This window comes from Cervus canadensis, chromosome 8 (assembly GCF_019320065.1).
Source record: "Cervus canadensis isolate Bull #8, Minnesota chromosome 8, ASM1932006v1, whole genome shotgun sequence".
Taxonomy (NCBI): Eukaryota; Metazoa; Chordata; class Mammalia; order Artiodactyla; family Cervidae; genus Cervus; species Cervus canadensis.
In genome coordinates this window covers 2,131,978-2,154,494 of record NC_057393.1, presented here as the reverse complement: position 1 = coordinate 2,154,494, position 22,517 = coordinate 2,131,978, and the positions used below count along the sequence as shown (strand labels likewise).

The window sequence follows — 22,517 nt, the reverse complement described above, 5'->3', positions numbered from 1 at the left end:
CCTGGGCTGGAAGGAATCGATCATCTCTGGACAATCCGGCTAGCACGCAAATTCACACCTAGCAGACACAAACCACATCGGAAAACCCGGAGCCTGTGTGCTGAGTGAACAGGGAAAGATGCACAGCTAATTGGCTTCAAGTTTCCCGAATGACACATGGGGAGGCAGAAGGGGCTGAGTAGCTGCCAGCTGGAGTCTCCCAGGCCAGGAACTCAGTCCATTTCAAGTTGCCCCTTCCCTGTCCTGGGCTAAGAAGTCATTGACGTCCCAGCCGTCTGGGCCTGAGCCTGCAGGATGGGAGGCAGGTCCAGACCTGATGAGAATGTTCCCCGTGGCTGGACCTGCATCAGACGTGAGCTGGACTCGGTAACAGCTCAGAGATGAGACAGGAGCCTGGCCAGTGACCAATGAGATCTGACTCCAACTGGATGGAGAGCTTCATGCTCCTAAACAAGGGGGTGTGAGGATGGGAGGACCTGGGAGAAAATGGGGGGAATGCTGACGATGCCGATTCAGCTGCTGTCCAGGGTGGAGGCTGGGCTGGATGACCTCAAGGACCATGCACCTGGAGGAGGCTACCCCCTCTCAGGGTGAACATGTGGCTCTGCCCCCACGGCTGCCCCCAGTCCTGCCTTGTCATCCCCTCAGGAACCTCGGCCCTGCGGGTCCCCCACCACCAGGTACTCTGGGGTGCTGGCTCCACCGAGCCCTTGCTCCCGGATCTGCCCGCCCCGTGCCTGCCCGCCCCCACTGCCCCCTGTTCTCATGGGCGCACCCTCCTGGACCTCCGTCCCAGCCCTGCCCGCTCTGTGACCCCACACACTGACCAGGTCATTCCTTGTCCCTTTCGGGGCCTCTGCCTTCTCTGCTCCAGGGTCAGGTTCCCAGAGGGCGGGGCCATGTCCCTCTGTTTCCTGCCTGGAACCTCTGAGACGTGCACAGAGATCTGTGGTCAAATGAATGAATGAGACCATCTGACCACGCGGCCTGACTCTTCAGGGACTCACACGAAACAGACTTTGGAGGAGCCTCCTGGGTCCACTCAATGATTCAGGCGTTCAGTTTGTTTGTGCCCCATGTGTCTGAGGTGAGGCCCAGTCCTGATGTATCAGACATACCCTCGAGGACCACTGATGCTGGGGTGGGATGCTGCGGGCAGTTACCCAGGCCAACCTCGCTCCCCATCCCTGCCCTCTGAGCCTCTGCTAAGCTGTTCCCTCCTCCCCGCCCCTCCCCTTCCCTCCTCCCACTCCTCCCCCAACCCTCTCCCTCCTCCCCACCCCTCCCCCTCCCCCACTCCCCCTCCCCCCACTCCCCCTCCCCCTCGCCTGCAGCTCCTAGCTCTGCATTAACTGCTCCATCCTGGGATGACCCTCCTACTGACCCAAGAGCTGCTGCTGGAGTTTTCTTCCCACAGGGCCCAGTCTGAAGACACAAAAAAGATGGCAAAAGTCCATGAGTGAAGCAAGGCATGACTGCTTTCGGCCATGGTAGCCAGATTCTACATGCCCTGGGGGCTGGGGGCCAGGGAGGGGTTGGTTTGGAGCACAGGTTCCAGAGTCAGATGGACATCTGGGCAAGTCCCGCCTGCATCAGTCTGGGCACCTTTGGGCAGTTTGCTCACCCCTCCAGAGCCAAGGTTCGCCAGGGAACGGAGGATGGTAGCAGAACCCAGCCCAGCGGGTGCTGAGAGGTCCCGTGAGGCCCCCGCTGGCCCCCGGTAGGCAGCGGCATTCGTGGCATCAGCCACCAGGATCGGCGTGTCCACTATCTGCCCATCAAGTGCCCTGGTCACTTGGACTGAGGACCCTGTCCCGGGTACCGAGTCACTCTGAACCGCGGCAGCTCGGAACAAGCGCATGTCCCATTCTGCTCATAGACTGCGATGTGGGCTGGCTGGGGTCTGCTCTCCTTGGGGGTTGGCTGCTGCCTCCACAAGACTGGTGGGGCCCAGGACTGGGACGCCTGCACCCGGCTTTTCCACAAGGCCAGGGCTTCCAAACAGCCCAGTGGCTCCCAGTTCCAAGCCTGAAGGAGCCATGAGAGGCCCCACCCCCTGGCCAGTCACAGCACGGAGTCCGTCACACTCTGCTGCTGGAGGTGGGCGCAGACCCCTGCCCAAACCCCCCTCCCGGTGCAGAGTGTCAGGTAAGGTGAGCATGGGGGTGTGAGTGTGGGGGGTCATTTTTAGGAAACATGATTTGCCACAAAAGCACACCAGAGTAAAGAGAGGGGACTAAACCTGCCTTACCACACCAGTGAGCAAAGGGCGCTGGTAGCCACTGCAGCACCGCCGCCCGGACGGGGAGCCCGGCGGGAACTCAGGACAGAGCAGGATGCCCGCCGCCAAACCATCAGCCCCTGCAGCCACCCACCCGCCTCCACCCCCGGGCACCCTGAGGACACTCAGGGCAGGAAACACAGGGTGCCGGCCCCAGAGAGCCCAGGCAGGGTCAGAGGAACGGTTTCAGTGAGCTCAGACTCTCCCATCTTCCCATACATAGAAAACTTTACATCTCTTGAATTAGTGTCAGTCTTTCGAAGCTCCAAATACCCAGTCATTTGTTATAAAAACTCCTATGTGCCTGCGTGCTAAGTCACTTTAGTGGTGTCCGACTCTTTGTGACCCCATGGACTGTAGCCCGCCAGGCTCCTCTGTCCATGGGATTCTCTAGGCAAATATACTGGAGTGGGTTGCCATGCTCTCTTCCAGGGAGTCTTCCTGACCCAGGGATCGAACCTGCGTCTCCTGCACTGCAGGCGGATTCTTTACCATTTGAACCACCCGGGAAGCCCTTCACAGCAATGACCCCCTTCGAAATCGTTACTTCATTGTCTTGGCAGACATTTCATGAATCATCAGGGGACTTTAACCTGGTTGATACTTCAAAAACTTTATCAGGAAAATATAAACAAAGTTTACATATTTGGCAAAGAAAAGACACATGAACGATTTTCTCTCACTATTGTTGATGAACTGTTTGAAGCAGATCATCCAAATGAAGCATCAGTTAAGACAAAACATTTAGTAAGAAACTGAAGACTCAGCAGATCCGGGACAAGAAGTCTGTCGTCACTGTTGATTCAAGAGCAACCGGGAGCGAAGCCCCTCGGGTCTGTCATCCTGGCTCATGTCAGCAGGCGGTCCAAAGCTCTTCTCCGTCTCACTGCTCCGGGGTCCAGGTCCCCGCCTGTCTTCCGAGGACCCTCCTGCAGAGCCGGGGGGCCCAAGGAGGGAGATCAAAGGGGCAGAGTTCTCCCGGGGACGTCTGCCCTGGGCGAGAGGCTCCAAGAGGCTGAGGAAACAGGGGCCATGGCATCACCAAGAAGGACCTGAAGACCCAGGTGGAGAAGAAGAAGAGTCCCTGATGGCCCAGGGGTCATGGGCAGCACCCACTTGCAGGTGCCGTGCAGCAGGGTCGTGGGGGAGCAGGGTCCGGAGGACGGGTTCTCGTCTGGGCGACACATGGAGGGAAAAGAAAGGAGGGGTGTGGGGTGATGGGGACCAGGACCAGAGCCCTGAAGCTCAGGGACACGAGAAGGGGTTTAATCGAAGGACCAGGGACAGAAAGAGTCCCCCCTTTCTCCACTCCTCTATGTCCTTTGACTGAGGGACATGCTCGCAGTTCCCAGGTGAATTTTTCTAAGAGAAGATGCAGGTGAGGTTTACTGTTTTTCCTCTACTCTTCACCCATTTCTCCCACCTCCACCGCCTGCCTCTGGCAACCGCCATTTGGTGGTCAGTTTCCTGCTAATGTTTCGCAGCTTAGAAGTCACACTGAGTTAACCTCAGCTATGCTAGTGGCATTTAAAACGAAAGTGAAATGCGCAAAAATTAAAGGAAGCTATCGTTTAAAAGAAATCTTAGTCTATTATATTTTTACAGCATCCATATATGCAGACATCTAAAAATTATTGATTGTTTCGGCAGCTGGGAAAAGGGGAAAGCATTTGAAATGCAGTCCATGCACAAAGATAAACCAGCTTTTCTCAAACTTGTCTTTCTCCTGAGGCCTTGTCCGATTAGACCCTGGGTGCCTTGCCCCTCCTATGACAAACTGATTGATAAGTGACAGATGTGAATCTAGATGTAGATATAATCAGAGATTATCTATCCATCTTCAACTATAAATCATTTAATTTTCTTAGATTCAAAATCACGATTACGTGAACTACAAGGTAAGTTCCCAAATTCTTGTGTGAAAAGCAAAAATGTCTAGAGATTTTTCTGCAGGGTGTTGGGGAATGTGTGTCTTTCTAAGCACTAAGTTATGTATAATTTAAGCTTTTAGTCAATATCCCTTTAGTGATTAACTTGTAACAAAGTCAATAGAATATGCAAAAAAGCAGAACCAAGATGCTGGATCCTGTTCTTGGGGACCAGGCTGTCCAGACTCAGAAGCTGGGGGGGATGGGAGTAAGGATTCCCTGGGTGGGTCACTGAGGGTAGTAACGAGGGGCCCCCTCACATCCCCTTCATGGTGATGGGGAGAGTCAGCCTAAGAAGCCCAGCCTCTCAGGACTCTGTGCCTCTGGTGGCACCACGTCAGAGCCGTGCAGCGCTTCATCAAGCCAGCTGCTCCCGGGGTATAAGGCTCCGGGATCCTCCAGGGAATCTGGTGGGTATGATCCCATTGCTACAACTACTTTCCCGGTAAAAGCGTTCCTTGGTCAAGAGGAGGTTCTATGGGAAGCCAGGACGACAAGTCCTTCTGTGAGCACATGGACTATGATGATGGTGGAGGTGCTTTGGATAGGCAGGGGGATTGATATCTGAGGGACTCATTTATTCAAGAGGAGAAAGTGCAGCCCCAGTAACGGAGGGGATCATGATCAGCCTGGAAAGGCGCTGCAGTGGGGACAGAGCCACCTCTCAGGGCAGCAGCTACACCACAGTGACCCGCATGTTGCTAAATGCACACGAGTCCCACCCCGGCATCACGGGCTCTCTGCAGGCGGGACCACTGAGCGAGGATCCGGGGAAGGACAGGGCTGACGGCCACAGGCCCGCCTGGGGTTGGAAGCTCTTTGTGAGGCTCACGGGGCATCAGTGCCCGCAGGCTCTTTGGTGAACTATCACCCGTCACGCCCGCTGCTGACACTGTGTCAACCCCAGCCCGCAGAGTGGCCTGTTTCCTGCCTTGGGCTGGAATGACAGGTTCTAGAACTGTCGTCTGAGCAGCCTCAAGCTCCCCCACAGAGAGACCCTCCCTCCTCTGGGGTTTTCGGGGGTCTCTCTCTGGGCTGTGATGGGCCAAGGGCTGCTCATGTCTGGAGCCAGTAGCTGCACCTCCTAGGTGGTGAGCAGGGCAGTGAGAGGCAGACTGTAGGCAGAGAGGATCAAGGCGTGGGTTCCCTCCCACCTCCAGACCGGCTCAGGCCCCGGCTAGGCTGCAGTCGTCCATTTTACATCAAACATTGCCAGGCACATCCAGTGTCGTACTGGGGGATCAGACGGCAGTTTACAGAGCGTAATCAGCTGCAGATATTTGTGTGAGGAACATGGAAACAGCAGGGGTAGGGAGCAGCCATCCCCAACACCCCACACCCCAGGCTCAGAGAAGCATCTTTGGAATGTGCCTCTCATGAGTGCAGAGATCCAGACCCAACTGGCTGAGCAAACGCCAGAGAAGCCAACGGGAGCGGCTGGACAGCCACCCTCTAGGGTGCCGGGTGGTCCCTGTGGCCATGTCTCCTGAGATGCACTCTGCTCAAACCCACCCAGAGATGTCGTATTGGGGACGCTCCGGCTGCCCAGCTCTCAGGGGCTGGTGCTCAGGTGGTTGCCCCCAGCCCCTCCCCAGAGCCAGAAGCAAGCAGCTGGTTTGGCCGATGGATCCTTGCTGCTGATGGCAGGAGAGGGCTCTGGCTTCCTGGAAATCCCAGGGGTTCCCCAGGAGCTCCTACGGCCCACCTTTCCCAGTTCCCTCCTAACACATTTGGCAAAGTATTCTTTCTCAGGAATTGTCTGATGAGAAAGAAGTTACGTGGGAGACATTGCCAGGGTTGTGCTGGGGACAAAGACGGGATATCTGAATAGACACTTCATAAACCTGGGATCAATAAACAGATGTTCAATAATTCACAGAATGTGATTAATTAGCAGGTTTTATCAAATATGATTCCACCCGGGACTGGTAGCTTGAAAAGCAAGACTTCCTTTTGAGTAGTACTTTCATAGCCCTTACAGGCAATCACAGATGCTTTTATGAATCTTTTGAAATAGAGTATCTTTAAGTAAAAGTGTTAGTTGCTCAGTCGTGTATGATTCTTTGTGACCCCATGGACTGTAGCCCACCAGGCTCCTCTGTCCATGGGATTCTCCAGGCAAGAATACTGGAGTGGGTTGCTATTTCCTTCTCCAGATCTTCCTGACCCAGGGATCGAACCTGGGTATCCTGCATTGTAGGTGGGTTTTCTACCATCTGAGCTACCAGGGAAAGCCACAATTTTTGTTGCCTAAGATTGGAAGTCTAAGCCACAAAAATACACTGGTTTAAAATATTTATTAATTCAAAAAAATTTAAAATTTTTTTATACAAAGATGGTGAGAAAAATCTCATGCAAACTCTGGGCATACAAGAAAAATAACTCAAATATCCATAAGATGATTTTGTACAAAATAATTCTTTTTTAAGGAGGACCTCCCACAGACAGCGTAGCCCCCTTCTCCAGGCCCAGCACTCCCCGGGGGAGAGGGTGGGTGGTCATCCTTCGACCTGTAGGTGGTCCGTGGTCCATGTGTCTGATGGTCACAGGTGTCACTGCGATGATGAACAACCTATGCTACTACTCAGGAAACTAGACTGATACCCGGGACCCGAGTTGGGACACCCCAACACCGTGGAACTCCTGAGGGATGGAAGGAACTCACAAAGGTTTCCAGAAAAGTTTCGGATAATTGGCTCGAATGATGAAAACGCCTTGAGGGGGTCAGAGTCGGTGCCTCTTTCCGCTGAGGTGCAAACCTGCGGCAGACTTAGAATTTGTCTATATTACAAGGAATCTGCGTAAGTAAAACAATTAAGGGAGCGACATATGGCAATAAGAAATGCATCAAACTTGGAAGGCTGTACCAAAGGGAGCTTCAATATGAAACAGTAATCCTGGGAGACCTAAGCCCATGGCCCGTGGGCTCCCAACCCAGCTGGGCGGGGCCACCCCCAAGCCGCCTCCACCTCCGCCCCGGATGCTCGGACGCTCAGCCTGATCACGTCCTCACACTCTCATCTCATCTTCCGGAGCCTGAGTCTGTTTTCCTTGTCCCGCTTCTTGAGAATAAGGATGAACTGGTTGAAAAAATGTTCCTGGTCCTTCCGCTTTTGGACGAGTCGAAACCTCTGATCCCGGCCGTACTTCTCAGCAAACTCCTTAAATGTGGTCCTGGAAGACAAAAGGCATCCTGGGGCCTTCCTGGAGGAGAGCAGCTCCTGGGGCTCTGAGCACCTCCTCCCTGAGCCCAGGGTCTCAGGAGCAGGACCCTCGGTGGTGGATGGGCAGAGGGAATGGCTACTGGGCCTCCAACGCCAGCTGCCTGCTCCCTGTACTGGGCGTCACTTCCCATGGGCCCAGACGATGCCTGAGCCACCTTAACTTGCGCAGCTGCCTGTCTCTGCATCCAGCCGCCCTCTGGGCACTAGCCTGGCCTCACCTGCCTCCTGGGCCTCGTCTCACTCCCAGCCCCCAGCGCCCACCATCACTGCTCCGGCCACACAGGTCTTCTTGCTCCCCGTGCTCTCACTGAGCTGCTTCTTGCCTTGGGCTTCGCATATGCTGTTCCCTCTGCCTGACACACCCTTCCCTCCTTTCCCCACTCATCCTTTAGAGCTCCCTCCCCACTAGAAGTGAGAAGCAGAACATTTCCTGCCATCCCAGTAAACCAAGGATGTGACAGTCGCCAGCGGCTGCAGCCACCCCGGACAGTGAGCTCAGGAGGGAACAAGCCCCCGCCAGCTGGCAGCCATCAGGCTGCAGCCACTCCCCACGGCGAGCCCTGGAAGCTCAGGATGTGGAAACACAGGACCCTGGCCCCAGACAGCCGAGGGGCAGATCAAAGGAATGGCTTCCGGGAGCCCAGACTCTCGCGTCTTCCCTTTCACCGCACCCTCTCACGGCCCTCACCACGGATGTCATCTCGAAGAGCCTCAGTCATGCACCACAACTCGCCTCTCCCTGCTCCCGTGGAAGCACGTTACCTGCCTTGTTCCTACGGAACCTCTTGACAGTCTAAGCCCAGCGGCATGTGCTTACTACCCAAGTACTGACTCACTGAACCCGTGATCACCAGGCCAGGGAGGCACCGTAAGGAGCTCAGAGATGCCAGCCAGGCCAGGCCTGAGGGGGCAGGGCAGCTCGCAGGGCAGGGGTGGATGCAGCCTTGCAGGGACAAGTGGAACCTCGGCCAGGACCTGCTCCCCAGAGCCGCCTCTCCTCCCAGCTGCGAGATGGAAGCGAAGGGCTGTGACAGCTCCAGGGGGCAGGGGTCCTGGGGAGCCGGGTGCCTGGACATTTCCCATCTGCCTCCTGCCTGGGGCTCCTGCAAGACCTGTAGCCGGAGCTGCAGGAGGGGCCCAGAGTGTGTGAGAAACCCACGCACCCTGTGCCCGGGGAGACCTCTTCCTCTAGTTTCTCTTTGCGGACAATTTTATTTTTTGTTGCAGACATTTCATTTTTGCATTGAATTATTGGAGAAGGAAATGGCAACCCACTCCAGTATTCTTGCCTGGAAAGTCCCATAGATGGAGGAGCCTGGTGGGCTACAGTCCATGGGATCGCAAAGAGTCGGACACGACTGAGCGACTTCACTCACTCACTCATTATAACTTAATGTGCTGTGCTTAGTCTATCAGTCATGTCCAGCGTTTTGTGACCCCTTGGACTGTGTAGCCCACCAGTCTCCTCTGTTCATGGGGATTCTCCAGGCAAGAATACTGGAATGGGTTACCACACCCTCCTCCAGGGGATCTTCTCAACCCAGGAATCGAACCCAGGTCTTCCACATTGCAGGCAGATTTTTTACCTTTAATACATGAATAACAAGATTTTATTGACATGGCTGTTAGGAGGCAAGACCAATAATTAGTAGACCCTTGTTGGCTTCCCCGATGGCTCAGGGGCTAAAAATTCTGCCTGCAATGTAGGAGACACAGGAGGCGCGGGTCAGGAAAATGCCCTAGAGAAGGAAATGGCAACCCACTCCAGTGTTCTTGCCTGGGAAATCCCTTGGACAGAGATGGGCTACATCCCATGGGGAGGCAAAGGGTCAGACACGACTAAGCGGCAACAACTATAACTGTGCTATCATTAAACAAGGTGTCTCACACCTTCCTCAAGCACTACTCTTGTCCAGGCGTGCTCCGGAACCCCGCTTGCTCCCAGGCTTCGTAGAGAGAAAGCACCTCTCTCTGGTTGCCAACATTCTCCCCTCTTTCTTTCCCTCCCTCCCTCTCTCCCTCCATCCCTTCCATGATTTCACAACCGCCTTGTGCGGGACTAACACGCACTTATTTGCACTTCCTTCACCCGTCTGCATGAGAAAAGTGAGGTGCTGAGTCATGGGGTGCTCGTCATCTTGGGGGTGTTAGAGGGAGTCTGAGCATTTTCAATAGGGGGCTGGGCAGAGACCCTTCTAGAGAGATCCTATTCTGGGCACCTCTGAAAAGAAGCATCCCCGAAAAGAGAAAAGAATCAAAACTCTGTGACCTGTTAGCCGTCTCGAGGGGGCAGCCTGCCTTACTGCCGACCCTGGCGGACCGTCCAGAGAGCCTGGGGAAGGTCTCTGAGTAACTGGCACTGCGGCCTCCTTTCCCCAGGGATGTGGCTGCCCACAGTTGAAGGAGGTGGCTGATCCGGCCAGAGTGCTGGTCCCACAGCCCACGGGGAGGTTCCCCCAAGGCTCCTCTCCCTGCCCCCAGGCCCTGAGAGCTCGGCAGGGCTGGGAGTGGGCCCTGGACTGTCCCTGTGGTCAGGATGGAGCCAGGATGATGTGAGGTGTTGCTGAGGGTCCTCAGGACACCTGCGCTGGGCCAGGGGGCAGCAGTGAGAACTGCCCGCTCTCCCTAGGAAACCTGCGAACGGCAGGAAGAGAACGTGAAGAGGATCTGGAAAGGATTTGAAACATCCCGGAATTGGCTTTGAAACACAAGCCAGCTTTGTAATTACAAAAGTATTATATGCCCAGAGTACACTTCTAAAAAGTGGCAGGCAATTAGATCTAATTTCAATGAAGAGTATATTCATTTATACCACTGATTTTCCTTCTGTCTGTGTGTAAACTTCTTCCTAATTGTCGAATACAGTCTGAATGTTTCTCTTTTGCATTCATGATATGTTCACGGGAGTGGGGGATACGCTGGCATACGGTTAACATTTTAGCAGTGGATGGACTGAGATCATGAGCTAACTGTCCTTGAGGCCAGCGCAGTGGTAAGGATGAGACTCTTCAGGACCGGCTGGACACCGCACGTCTTGTCTTGTCTCCCCACACGCCGTCCTGCTAGAGGCTGGTGAAGCAGGGCAACTACAGCCCTCAGATGGAGACAGCCGAGCTGAGAAGGTCCAGGGCCTGACCCCAGCGCCAGGGCCAAGGATGGGCAAGGCTGCTCTGCACTGATGCAGGGGCTCCAGAACCAGCCCCCCACCCAGGGTCACTGACTGGGGTGATGGAGCAAATCCATGGCCGGAACCCAGCATTCCCATAGGAAACCACAATTTACAAATCGTTAGACCCACATTTACTTTTCGAGGTTAGCATTGGCAGTGGGGCTAATTCAGGCAAATTTTCTTCCCGTTCAGGAAGTACCTATCCTCTAAATAGTTGGAGAAGTTTTCTGAGGACACATAGTGAAGTGAAAATGTTAGTCACTCGGTTGTGTCTGACTCTTTGTGACCCCATGGACTGAAGCCCACAAGGTTCCTCTGTCCATGGGATTCTTCAGGCAAGAATACTAGAGTGGGTAGCCTGTTCCTCCTCCAGGGGATCTTCCCGACCCAGGGATCGAACCTGGGTCTCCTGCATTGCAGGCAGATTCTTTACCATCTGAGGTACCAGGGAAGGACTACATAACCAATACAAAATTACATTATCCAATTATTGACCAAGTGAGTTAACCAATTTCTGATCAAAATGTAGATGCCTACATCTGCACAGAAAGCAAACGTCAATTAAATATGATCTACTTAAGCACTATTATTAAAAAGGCACTCTGTCAGCATTATTATTAAAAATAAAAATGCACAAATGTCCATTTAAAACTAGCATCCTAATTGAAAACAAAAATATATCAAAATTATCATTTTCACTCATAAAATTTATAGTTTTATAATTAAAAGTAGTACATGCACATTAATTTTTAAATGTCAGTCAATTAAATTTAATTTTGAGAAGAGTTAAGCTTATGCATTCTTTTATTTCTAGCATCATTTTCATATCAGCTTGTATTTCTCGGGCATAATGCCTGATTATCTTAGGTGAATTTGATGGCCAGGTTCACTCTTCCCTTTCGCCGTGTGGGAGCACGTTTGTATTACACTCTGGACGGCTGCCCAGGCGTGCGAAACCCAGGCTGCTGGTGGCGTTTATTTTGCTGTTGCGTGTTGTTTTGGATTTTCACTCTCATATCGTTTGATCAGGACTTAGACCAATCTAATGAGGGCTGACCTATTGATGAGTTATTTTGGCCTTGGAGTCAGGGCTGCTGACAGGTTGAAAACCATCATGTAGGGTGGACACAACGGCCAGGGTGCCCTTGGTCGGCAGAGAACACCCCCTTTGCCGGGGGGATGGGGAAGAGGGCTGGGAGGTGCATTAGTGGACAGCACAGGGAGAAGGCCTTCCTTCTCCAAAATCACGTGCTCGACACAACATAGGCCACCTGGTGTAACCCACACTGATTTTAAAAAATCCTCTTACAAAACGTGGCAAATTTCCAGCCCCAGAAACTGCCTGATGTTTACTCTCTCTCCATACCTGGGTGACAGTTTAGATTCCTCTAGAAGCTTTTTGAATTCTTCTTTGGCTAGCAGCAATTTGCTTTTCTTCTCCTTGTATTCTTCTTTTATTCTTGTCTTGACAAACTGTTCAAATATCTTAAGACACACACAAAAGAGAACTATTACAAGAGTGCAATATCAGAAATGAAATCTCATGCTTCGCACACAACAGGAAAACAGCGAGAATCTGAGATAAGCCTGTCTTTTCCACAGCTGCTGCAGCTACAAGCCAGAGCCTTCCATCATGGTTTCTCCATGACACCGAGTGTCTACACAGTTACACTTGCTCTCCCAAGACACCAGTGCGCACCAGCTGCAGGTGTGATCTGGGGTCAAACACTGAATCAGCTTGCTGAGAAATCCCTGGAATGAATGAGGGGTGCTCTCTAGAGGCAGTGGGGGCAGAGGACAGTTTGGAAACCCAACCTCAGGGCCTCGGTATTTCTCTTTGGAATGCCTGGAGCTTCCCTTACCATGTGAAGTTTCTCACTGACTCTCGCATCCTGGCCAGCAGTACCATGACACACGAGAGTATGCAATTTGTTCTAGCAATCCCCACGGCAACGTAACTGGCATTTGAGTCTTCAAAATGACTTTAAACTTGTGAAAAGAAGGTCAACCCAGCATCTCTCCCTTCCCCAACTCAAGGCTCCCAGAAGCCCCTTATGAACGAGGGTCTGGTTCCCCAGGACTCCTGCAGATGAGGTGAGCCTCTCCTGGGTGTCATGGAAATGCCCAGTGAGGAGACCTGACCCTCAGGCACTGCACTCCCACCCCCAGCTTGATGAGAAGTGGGCCTGAAGGCTCCCTCGACAAGGAAACCTGCCCCTTCACCTAAAGGCCATGGACATTATCTGGTAGGCAAATCCATCCACAACCTGGGGGAGGTTTCCCTCAAGAACCAGCAGCGGACATAACACAACACCACCAGGGAATCCCTCTTTGCAGCAGTGCCTAGCGTGAACCTCACTTGCTTGGATTAAGACTGTTCCCTGTTGGAATATCAGAAAATTGTCAGTTGCAGATGAGGGCCAAAGGAGGTGGAGACAGCTGTGCCATTCCCGGTGGTCTCCAAGCTTCAAGATCATTAAAAGGAGACTACATTAGAGGTCATTTAGATGAGTTGTTCAGTTCAGTTCAGTTGCTCAGTTGTGTCCAACTCTTTGCGAACCCATGGACTGCAGCACGCCAGACCTCCCTGTCTATCACCAACTCCCGGGGTTTACTCAAACTCATGTCCATTGAGTCAGTGATGCCATCCAACCATCTCATCCTCTGTCATCCCCTTCTCCTCCTGCCTTCAATCTTTCCCAGCATCAGGGTCTTTTCCAATGACTCAGCTCTTCGTATCAGGTGGCCAAAGTATTGGAGTTTCAGCTTTAGCATCAGTCCTTCCAGTGAATATTCAGGACTCATCTCTTTTAGGATGGACTGGTTGGATCTCCTTGCAGTCCAAGGGACTCTCAAGAGTCTTCTCCAACACCACAGTTCAAAAGCACCAATTCTTCAGTGCTCTGCTGTCTTATTAGTCCAACTCTCACGTCCATACATGACTACTGGAAAAGCCATAGCTTTGACTAGATGGACTTTATTGGCAAAGTAAGGTCTCTGCTTTTGCATATGCTATCTAGGTTGGTCATAGCTTTTCTTCCAAGGAGCAAGCATCTTTTAATTTCATGGCTGAAGTCACCATCTGCAGTGATTTTGGAGCCCCCCAAAATAAAGTCTCTCACTCTTTCCATTGTTTCCCCATCTATTTGCCATGAACTTGAGATGTTCAAATTGGATTTAGAAAAGGCAGAGGAACCAGAGATCAAATTGCCAATATCCTTTGGATCATCAAAAAAGCAAAGAGTTCCAGAAAAAAACATCTACTTTTGTTTTATTGACCACGTGAAAGTGTTTGACTGTGTGGATCACAACAAACTATGGAAAATTCTTAAAGAGTACCAGACCACCTGACCTGTCTCCTGAGAAATCTGTATGCAGGTCAAGAAGCAACAGTTAGAACTGGACATGGAACAACAGACTGGTTCCAAATAGGGAAAGGAGTATGTCAGGGTTGCATATTGTTACCCTGCTTATTTAACTTATATGCAGAGTACATCATGCGAAATATCAGGCTGGATGAAGCACAAGCTAGAATCAAGATTGCCAGGAGAAATACCAATAACCTCAGATATGCAGATGACACCACCCTTATGGCAGAAAGTGAAGAAGGACCAAAGAGCCTCTTGTTGAAAGTGAAAGAGGAGAGTGAAAAAGCTGGCTTAAAGCTCAACATTCAGAAAACTAAGATATGGCACCAGGTCCCATCACTTCATGGCAAATTTAGATGTGTATGTGGAGATCAATAAAAAAGGTCAGTGAAAGCCCACATTGGGTCCTATTAGGCCAATAAAGAGCAATTCTGTGCCAGCCCAATCAGTGGCCTTTCAGACCCTGGAATTTGAACCAAAAGTTCAGGGAGTCTCCTGTGCTCCTCCCAAGGATCCTCCTGAGGACACAGAGCTGGAAGCGGCCACGCGGTGGGTCACAGCCCCCTTCGCTCCCGATGGAGTGGGTCTCCTTGGCACTGTCTGATGGTTTCAGATTCCATTTCAGTCCTGGTAGCCTCTGTGGGACTATAAATCCAAAATGCTTCTCACCTCCAGAAGAATCGTCAGCGAAATCAAATATTCACGAACAGGACTTAGACGGAGAGCGAGCATATATATATTTAACTAAGAATACGATTGGCTTATTTCACCTTCAAGGCAAATGGTAACGTAAGCTCTCCAGTTCTCTGATAATTTCAGCCAATAAAAAAGGTGAATGCAGGGTTATTATCCAAATAAAAGCATGGGGCTCCATCATTAGTCAGAGTTTTGCTCTATTAATTTTGAATCTGGATAGAAACCCTGGCTGGCAGTGGGGTCAGAGCTGTGAGAAAGACCTGCTTCTCTGCCTGCCTGGAACCATTTATCCCTCTAATCAGATTCTGCTCTCTCCACTGCCTTTGCTCTGGCGCTTTATTTATGCCGCTATAATTTAATGTAACAGGTTTTTTTCCCTCCTGTTTAACAAATTACACCAGTCTTATTCAAAACGGGGCATGACTTTTTAAAAGACAGACCACTGGCCATTATCTTGTCATGGCGTGTTTCAGTGAAATAAGATGGATTGCCATTTGTTGCCATAGAAACAGTTCTGATGCACGCTCCCCAGAGCCCTGCGCTCGGTTCAGACCCATTCACCACTCCCCTGCAGCCCCCCGCAGAGGGATGGACGCAGTGAACACACCGCGAGCCTTGGCTTTTCCCACCAAACACTAAGTGATCGTGGGTCCCCCCCAGAGTCCATGATGGCTGCGTGCCAGCCAGACCCATTCATAAATAGGACCATGCTTTCTGAATGGGGCCCAGACACTGTTTCCTTCATCAGCTCAGCTTCAGCTCTGCGCCTCTGAGAAATGACAACCTTGCCGCTTTGCCGGGAGGCGGGGTTTCTCTGGCGATGCCGGGTTCCCTCTGAGGCTCTCTGGTGCTGAAGGACTTCCTCCTCCTCCTCGTGGGGCTCGGGGACCACACTGCGGGGTGAGCACCGCCTGTGTGCAGTGTGAACGTCGGAGGGCCTGACGTGTCCCCTGGTGATTTCACAAAGATGCCTGCTAGTTCCCCACAAAGGGTGGACTCGGCGTGAGCTGACCGTCCATCTGGTCTGATCCGTCTGCCCCGGGTGCATCCTGGCACCCCAGCCCCTCCCGTCAGAGCCTGCCTCTCTGACAGCGGCTGCAGAGGTCAGCCGCCCCGCTGATCCTGAGGGTGCTTCTCGGATCGTGACCACCCTCCAGACTCAAGACAGCAGGCAAGAGTCCCCACTCGGCCCAGGAGCCCAGTCTGTCCAGCAAGCAAACGGGCCCTGAGCGCCTTGCCTTCTGAGAGACGGGGCCTAAACATCACACCGTCAGCGGAGGAGAGGCTTACTTCTTCAGCTTCCTTTAAGGGGCTGACGGCCTCTGAAAACATCCATGGACTAAAGGCAACAGCACTGACCTCAACAGTCAGTGAGACACCATTGGCAGCTGCCCTGAGTGTTATCCCTTATGGTTTAAGGTGATCCTGCCACCAGAATAAACAAGCTTCTCACCGTGTGTGGTCATGGTTAGAGAGTGAACTTTCTGATTTCTAATATTGCAACAAAAGGGTGCGATGTTGCCAATGATTAAAGCCACCCGGTTTCCTCAGCTTGAGGGGAAAATAGACACAAAACGTCCAGACTCCAAGTAAGGCCCTGCCCGAGTGCCTTGTCTTGAGCCCCTGGTCTGCACCCTAAGGGAACTTCATGGGCTGACGACAGAATTGAAAATAAAGCCGCACTTTCTGTCCTTAAGGCTCCGGCTTTCCAGGATCCCACCGTCTGAAATCAGACGGACGCTTCCAGGCCCATGACGCCAGGGCCCTCCCCTGAGATGACCTTCGAGGGGCTTCTGCTCCCAGGGGTGGCTCCCGGTCACCCACGCTCCACACGCATCCCCTCTGCTCTCGGAAGGTGGGGGGAGAAGCCCGGTTGGATGGAATCAGAGAAGCAGAAGCAGAACTGGAATCCTTCTGGAACTTCTCTCAGGGCCCTTCTTGGGAGTGCTCCAGGAGCCACAGACATCAGCGGGGCTGTGAGAACCCAGGCCTCCCTACCTGTCCACACAGCTGTCCGTCTGTCTGTCTAATCCTGGAAGTGGTTCTGGCTCACTGATGGGACTGGTCAACACGCCAGGGTAGACTTCTACCAGGTATCCATTTAAAATGACCTGCAGGCCTGCAACCCATTCTTGCCTTTCTGGGGATCTGATTTCTAGAAACGTCCATCCTTTACTTCTGCTCCTACGTTCCCTGGACCTCTCCTATGTCACTGTTCTTATACTGGACCTTAAGTCTTTTTAATAGTCATTGAGGACATGGTTCATGCTCCCCCAGATTGAGTTTTCACCTTCGAATATGAGTATTGTCTTTGGGGGTCGTGACCAGACAGTTCACCAAGAGCAGGAACCAGGGTAACCCCCTCTGCCTTCAGGGCACTTTCCCCTCACAGCCCACAACCTCACGGCTTCTCCACAGACACGGCGAAGACACCAGGCACCTGTGTGTCCTCATAAACCTCTGGATGGAGCATCACTTTAACACCACGTCTCTTGAGTCTGTCAGCGTGCCTCCCACCTCCTTACCTGTTTCCGCTCCTCCGAGTTCAGCAGGAGATAGCGTGGATCAAACACGATTTTATGTAATTCTTTCTCCCAGGTAGAAAACGCTGACACCTGAAGAAAGATATTCAGTAGAGTTGCTTTTAACATCTAATGCTGAGCCCGAGTCAGGCTGAACTGGTCGATGGTGAGAAACAGCCCTAAGGAACCACGGGTTTGGGGATGCAGTGGCATTTAAAAGTGTTTGACTTGTCAAAGTTTTAAGAAAATCAATTTTTCAAGCATAAGAAAATTTAATTTCTAGACTCATGACACTATGTCTACCCTGGATATCTTCCAGGGCCAAGTGCCCTGATCTAAAGCCCTGATTGTATCTGTGAGGCTGAGACATTCTCAAATGCCCTATCTTGAGAGGAGAAATTTTACTTGTAAGAATTTTCAGGATGGCACAGGCCTTAACAGAGGGCACCGTCTTGCAATTAGTCAGAATTTGGCACAATTTTAATTGATTTTTAATCAACACTTAAACCTTTTTCAGGTAGGTAACTTTTTAACCAAACTACCTTATTTTATAATAGTTTAGATTTACACAAAACTTGCAAGAATACTGTGAAGTTACTGTCTAGCCCACACGCAGTCTCCTATATTGCTAACATCTTAACGCTGGTGTGCTAGATGGATCCGCACTACTATTAACAAGAGTCTACACCTTACTCAGTTACTTTAGTCTTTGCCTAATTTTTTTTTCTGTCCTGGGATTCCACCCAGGACAAACACCACGTGTAATCTCACATCTCCTCCGGCTCTCAGGGCTGATACAGCTCCTCACTCTCCTTGGCCTGGATGACCTTGACAGCTCTGAGGAGAGCTGGTCAGGTGTTCCATGAGATGTCCCTGTGCTGGGTTTTGTCCCTGTTTTTCTCCAGTTCTACTGGGGCTGTGGGTTTGGGGAGGAAGACCCCAGAGTAACATGTCTTTCCCATCAAGGTCCGTACTGTCAATGTGACGTATCACAGCTGATGCTGACCTTGATCACCTGGCCGAGGTCTGTCTTCTCTGCATTTATGCTTTTTCCCTACATTGTGCTGTCCTCTGTGGAGAGAAGTCTCTATGTGCTTGTTCTGTTTTCCTTTAGTTGCTCAGTCGTGTCTGACTCTTTGTGACCCCGTGGACTGCAGCACTCCAGGCGTCCCTGTCCTTCCCTATTTCCCAGAGTTTGCTTAAACTCGTGTCCATTGAGTTGATGATGCCACTCGAGGGGTCTGCTCCACCTCCTGATATGGAAGAATCTGTGTAAGTTCCTTGGAATTCTTCTGGATGGGGTATTTGCCTGTTCTCCCACATTTACTTATTAGTTCAATCAACTGTTTATGTCAGTATAAACTCATAGATATTTATGTCATACTTTGGGTTGTAATCTAACATGACTGCTGATTTGTGCTCTAATTGCTCCAGGTTTGGCTGTTGTGGTTGCCTCCTTTGTCCCGGGGATGTATCCCCATTCTTCTGTTTCCTGGGCTCTTGAAGATGCTCCAGGATCATCTCCTATCTCTCCTGTGGTGGCCCGAGAATCAGCATTCTCTGAGAAGCCCTGGTCCCTCCTATCGGAGAAGATGTTGGGACCTGAGATCCAGATGAGCTCCTTGCTGCTGGGAGGTTGCCACTTCCAGACTCTCAGCTGATGGGGCAGTGAAACCTTTAAGTCATCCAAAAATAATTTTTTCACTTAAAAACACTGGCTAAATATTGGCTATGTCTTAGGCCCCTTGCTGGGTGCTGTGGGTTCAGAGAAGATAAATCAAGGCCACTGACCTTGAGAGCTTGGTGGGAGGTGAGACAGAAAGTGAATTCAGGATCTTCCAGGGGCATGAGTGTCCTTCCAGAGATGTGCCCAGGTGCAAAGGGCACAGAGAACGGCCCCCATCTGCCTGGGGGGAAACTGTCTCCAGGGCGGATGGTCCCATGTCTCTAGGGCGGGACCTGTCCCATGGAGGGGCCTGAGAGGGTGTTCAGTGGGGACTGTCCGTGGCGTGGAGGCCAGGCTCCGGGAACTGGGGGAACGTGGGGGCCACAGGGGGCCGTAGGACTGTGCAGAGCTGGGAAGAAGCAGGAGAGACAGCCTGAGTGGATGTGGGGCCACTCGGCGGCCTCAGGAACCAGAGGCTTGTCCTGAGAGCAACAGGAAGAGCCAGATGCGATGTGTGCCCAGGGGCCCAGGCGGGGGACGGACTCGGCGCAGTGGGGAGGAGAAGCTGATGGGCAGGTTCCATCAACAAGGCCCACCCGCTCCTAGTTCTGAACAGGTTACAGAATGGCTGGTAGAGATACTACTACCATAGACATGGGCTTTGCTTGGAACGGGCTTCCTTTGCGGCTCAGCTGGTACAGAATCTGCCTGCAGTGTGGGAGACTCCAGTTTGATTCCTGGGTTGGGAAGATCTCCTGGAGAATGGATAGGCTACCCACTCCAGTATTCTTGGGCTTCCTTGTGCCCCAGCTACTAAAGAATCTGCCTGCAATGCGGGAGACATGGGTTTGATCCTTGGGTTGGGAAGGTCCCCTGGAGAAGGGAAAGGCTACCCACTTCAGTATTCTGGCCTGGAGAAGTCCATGGACTGTATACCCATGGGGTCGCAGAGTCGGACACGGCTGAGCAACTTTCACTTGCTTGGAACATTATAAGGGTTTTCTACATTGACCGTTTCTGTATTCAGTAATAAAAATCAAAATTCTTTTTAAAACTCATGAGCTCTTTTATGGGGCAGGGTGAGCCAAGCTCCACCCGGGGATCTTTCTCAATTGATTAAGAACATGGTGAGGTGTTGACACATCATGGAGGGGTGGCGGTGGGGAGGATTCCGGAAGAACATCAGGGCAGAATGGTCCCTCTGTTCATCCAGAGCTGATGCCTAACCACCTGAGCTTTGGGGTGGACCTGGAGAGAAGGGATGGTCAGCTTCAGCTCAGCCCAATCAGATGGGCATCGGTCCATCACGTAGAGCCCTGAAAAGCCCTGCAAGTTCCCAGCTCTGTATGAAAGGCAGGCGATTAGTAAGAACCGGGGTCACATATCTGATTCCACCAGTGTGATGAGAATTTTAGGAGTTCTAGATGTATAACAAACTAAATTAGAAAAAAAAAATAGCATATCATCCTTGGCTCCAAAGGAAATTACAATCTGTATACGAGGCAAGGAGATCCAACCAGTCCATCCTAAAGGAGATCAGTCCTGGGTGTTCATTGGAAGGACTGATGCTGAAGCTGAAGCTCCCAATACTTTGGCCACCTGATGCGAAGAACCAACTCCTTGGAAAAGACCCTGATGCTGGGAAAGATTGAGGGCAGAAGGAGAAGGGGGCAACAGTGGATGAGATGCTTGGATGGCATCACCGACTCAAAGGACACAAACTTGGGCAAACCCTGGGAGAGAGTGAGGGACAGGGAGGCCTGGTGTGCTGCAGTCCATGGGGTCACAGAGTCAGATATGAGTGAGCAACTGAACAACGTACGAGGCAGGAAGAGTCATCTCCACAGTGACTGTAACTTGTGATGGTCAGACAGACGTCATCACATAACCTAACAGCCAGGCCAACACATGCTCTCGACGTGTGGAGGAGGGTGCAGTGCTGGGCGGAGGGGCAGCCCGGCCATGGGGCCCGTGACCGAGGCTGGAGCCAATGGGAGGGCTGGAGTCAAGTGTGAAACAGGGTCTGACAGTGCCTGCAGGGGGACACGGCCTTGTCCACCGGACCGACTCTTCCCAAAGGACCCTGAGGACTGTTGCTGCCTCAACCTTGAGACTCGCTCCTGATGGAAGACCAGTCTCCCCAGGCCTGCGTCCCTGCAGTCACGTCCTGGTAGGCTTATTCTGTGGGGCAGGGCCAAGGCCTCCCCTTTCTTGCTAGAGGCCAGTGGGGAGCTGTTCTCCACTCCCAGGGGTCCCCGAATTCCCTGTTGTGGCCCCCTCTGCAGTAGGATGGCTTCTTCAAAACCGGTGGGAGAACCTCTACATATGAGGCCCCATCTTACATACTATCACACCATCACAGGGGAACGCCTCCATCCTATCCACAGGCCAGCCCCCCTTCAAGCGAGGGGGTCATTCAGGATGGGCGTCCCGGGGTCGGAGTCCTGGGACCACTGTTGGGATGTGCCCCTGCAGCAGGTCTCTGCGACAAATGCACCCTCTCGCCTCCAACATGGCCTTCATTCTCAACCTTGATCTTCATCCGTCATCTGCATAACAGACCTTCCTTTGATACTCTGGCATTTTACATGTGCTTTGGTCCTGGGTAGTGGGATTCATCAGCCCATTTTAGACCCTTTCCTGTAGAAATCCAGTCCTTCCCTGCAGCCTGGCTGGGTCTGAGGTGTTTCCGTCTCCCATCCTGGGCTATGTTCTGTGATCTTCATGTCATCTCCTGAGAGTTGGCAACATATTCCCAGAAGCATCTGAACCGAGTGGGTACTGACACAGGGTGGCACCCTGCCACGGGCGAAGGTCGGTGCTCCATCGTGATGCGAGCGCATGTGGACACAGCCCACGCCGGCAGGTTAGGGCTCTGGTGAGCGCTCACACACATCTTTATTTGACCTCCCCCTGGAGCCCCATCCTGGAGTATCGCCATCATTTGGGAACCAGGAGAGCTCAGGCAGTGGGTCCCCTGGGCTGTGCTGGGGGCCAGGCCCTTCCTTCCTCCCAGCCTCCTGCGGCAGACACCGCCCCCCCCCCCACCGGCCTGACTCATCCCTGGGGTCTGAACTGCGCTCCCTGCCATTTCGACAAGGGCCGACAGCAGAGCTTGCCATTCAAACAGGCACAAGGAAGGAGCAGCCGCGTGGACCCTGGCTGGGGCGCAGTCCCCAAGCTAAGACTGTTGCTGCCACATCATGGAACAGGGTCCACCCCATCGGGGTCGGGGCCACCGCCTGCCTGGCCAGCAGGGGTGCCCTCCTGGCTCTGCACCTCCAGCCCCCAGCCTGGTCCCAACACCACCCCCTCCGTCAGCGGCACCCTCCACGCCTCCCGTCCCTGCAGGGCTGCCCCCCTCTCCCCCACACAGCCTCCAGCCCTGACTCTGAAGGTCGGGTGTGAACACGCGCCCCGCCCGCCCCCCTTCCTCCCTCTGGGCCTCCGCTCCGTCCTCCTCGCCGCCTGCGGCTCTGCGGATGACAGATGGCATGTTCCTTGCAATTAGCTCTCACGCCATTACCCTCTTTATCCACTTTCCTGGAACGCACAGCTGTGTCTTCTATTTCTGGCTCTGGAGTTCCTGACTGTTCAAGGGGCTGGAGACGGGCGCAGCACAGGATGCAGCGAGCAGGCCGCTCCTGGGCTCAGCCTGCCTGG

General features: G+C 52.6%; 1 protein-coding gene across 1 annotated transcript in view; it reads right to left on the bottom strand.

Moving 5' to 3' along the window:
* Positions 1-6,487: 6,487 nt before the first annotated feature.
* TCERG1L (transcription elongation regulator 1 like) overlaps positions 6,488-22,517 on the bottom strand; it is a 194,427-nt gene continuing 178,397 nt past the window's right edge. Inside the window, exons 10-12 of the mRNA XM_043476085.1 lie at positions 17,192-17,281; positions 11,969-12,087; positions 6,488-7,383 (exon numbers count right to left, since the gene is read on the bottom strand). Of these exons, the coding sequence (XP_043332020.1) occupies positions 7,227-7,383; positions 11,969-12,087; positions 17,192-17,281 (366 nt within the window). The 3' untranslated portion in view covers positions 6,488-7,226. The remainder of the gene's footprint in view (positions 7,384-11,968; positions 12,088-17,191; positions 17,282-22,517) is intronic.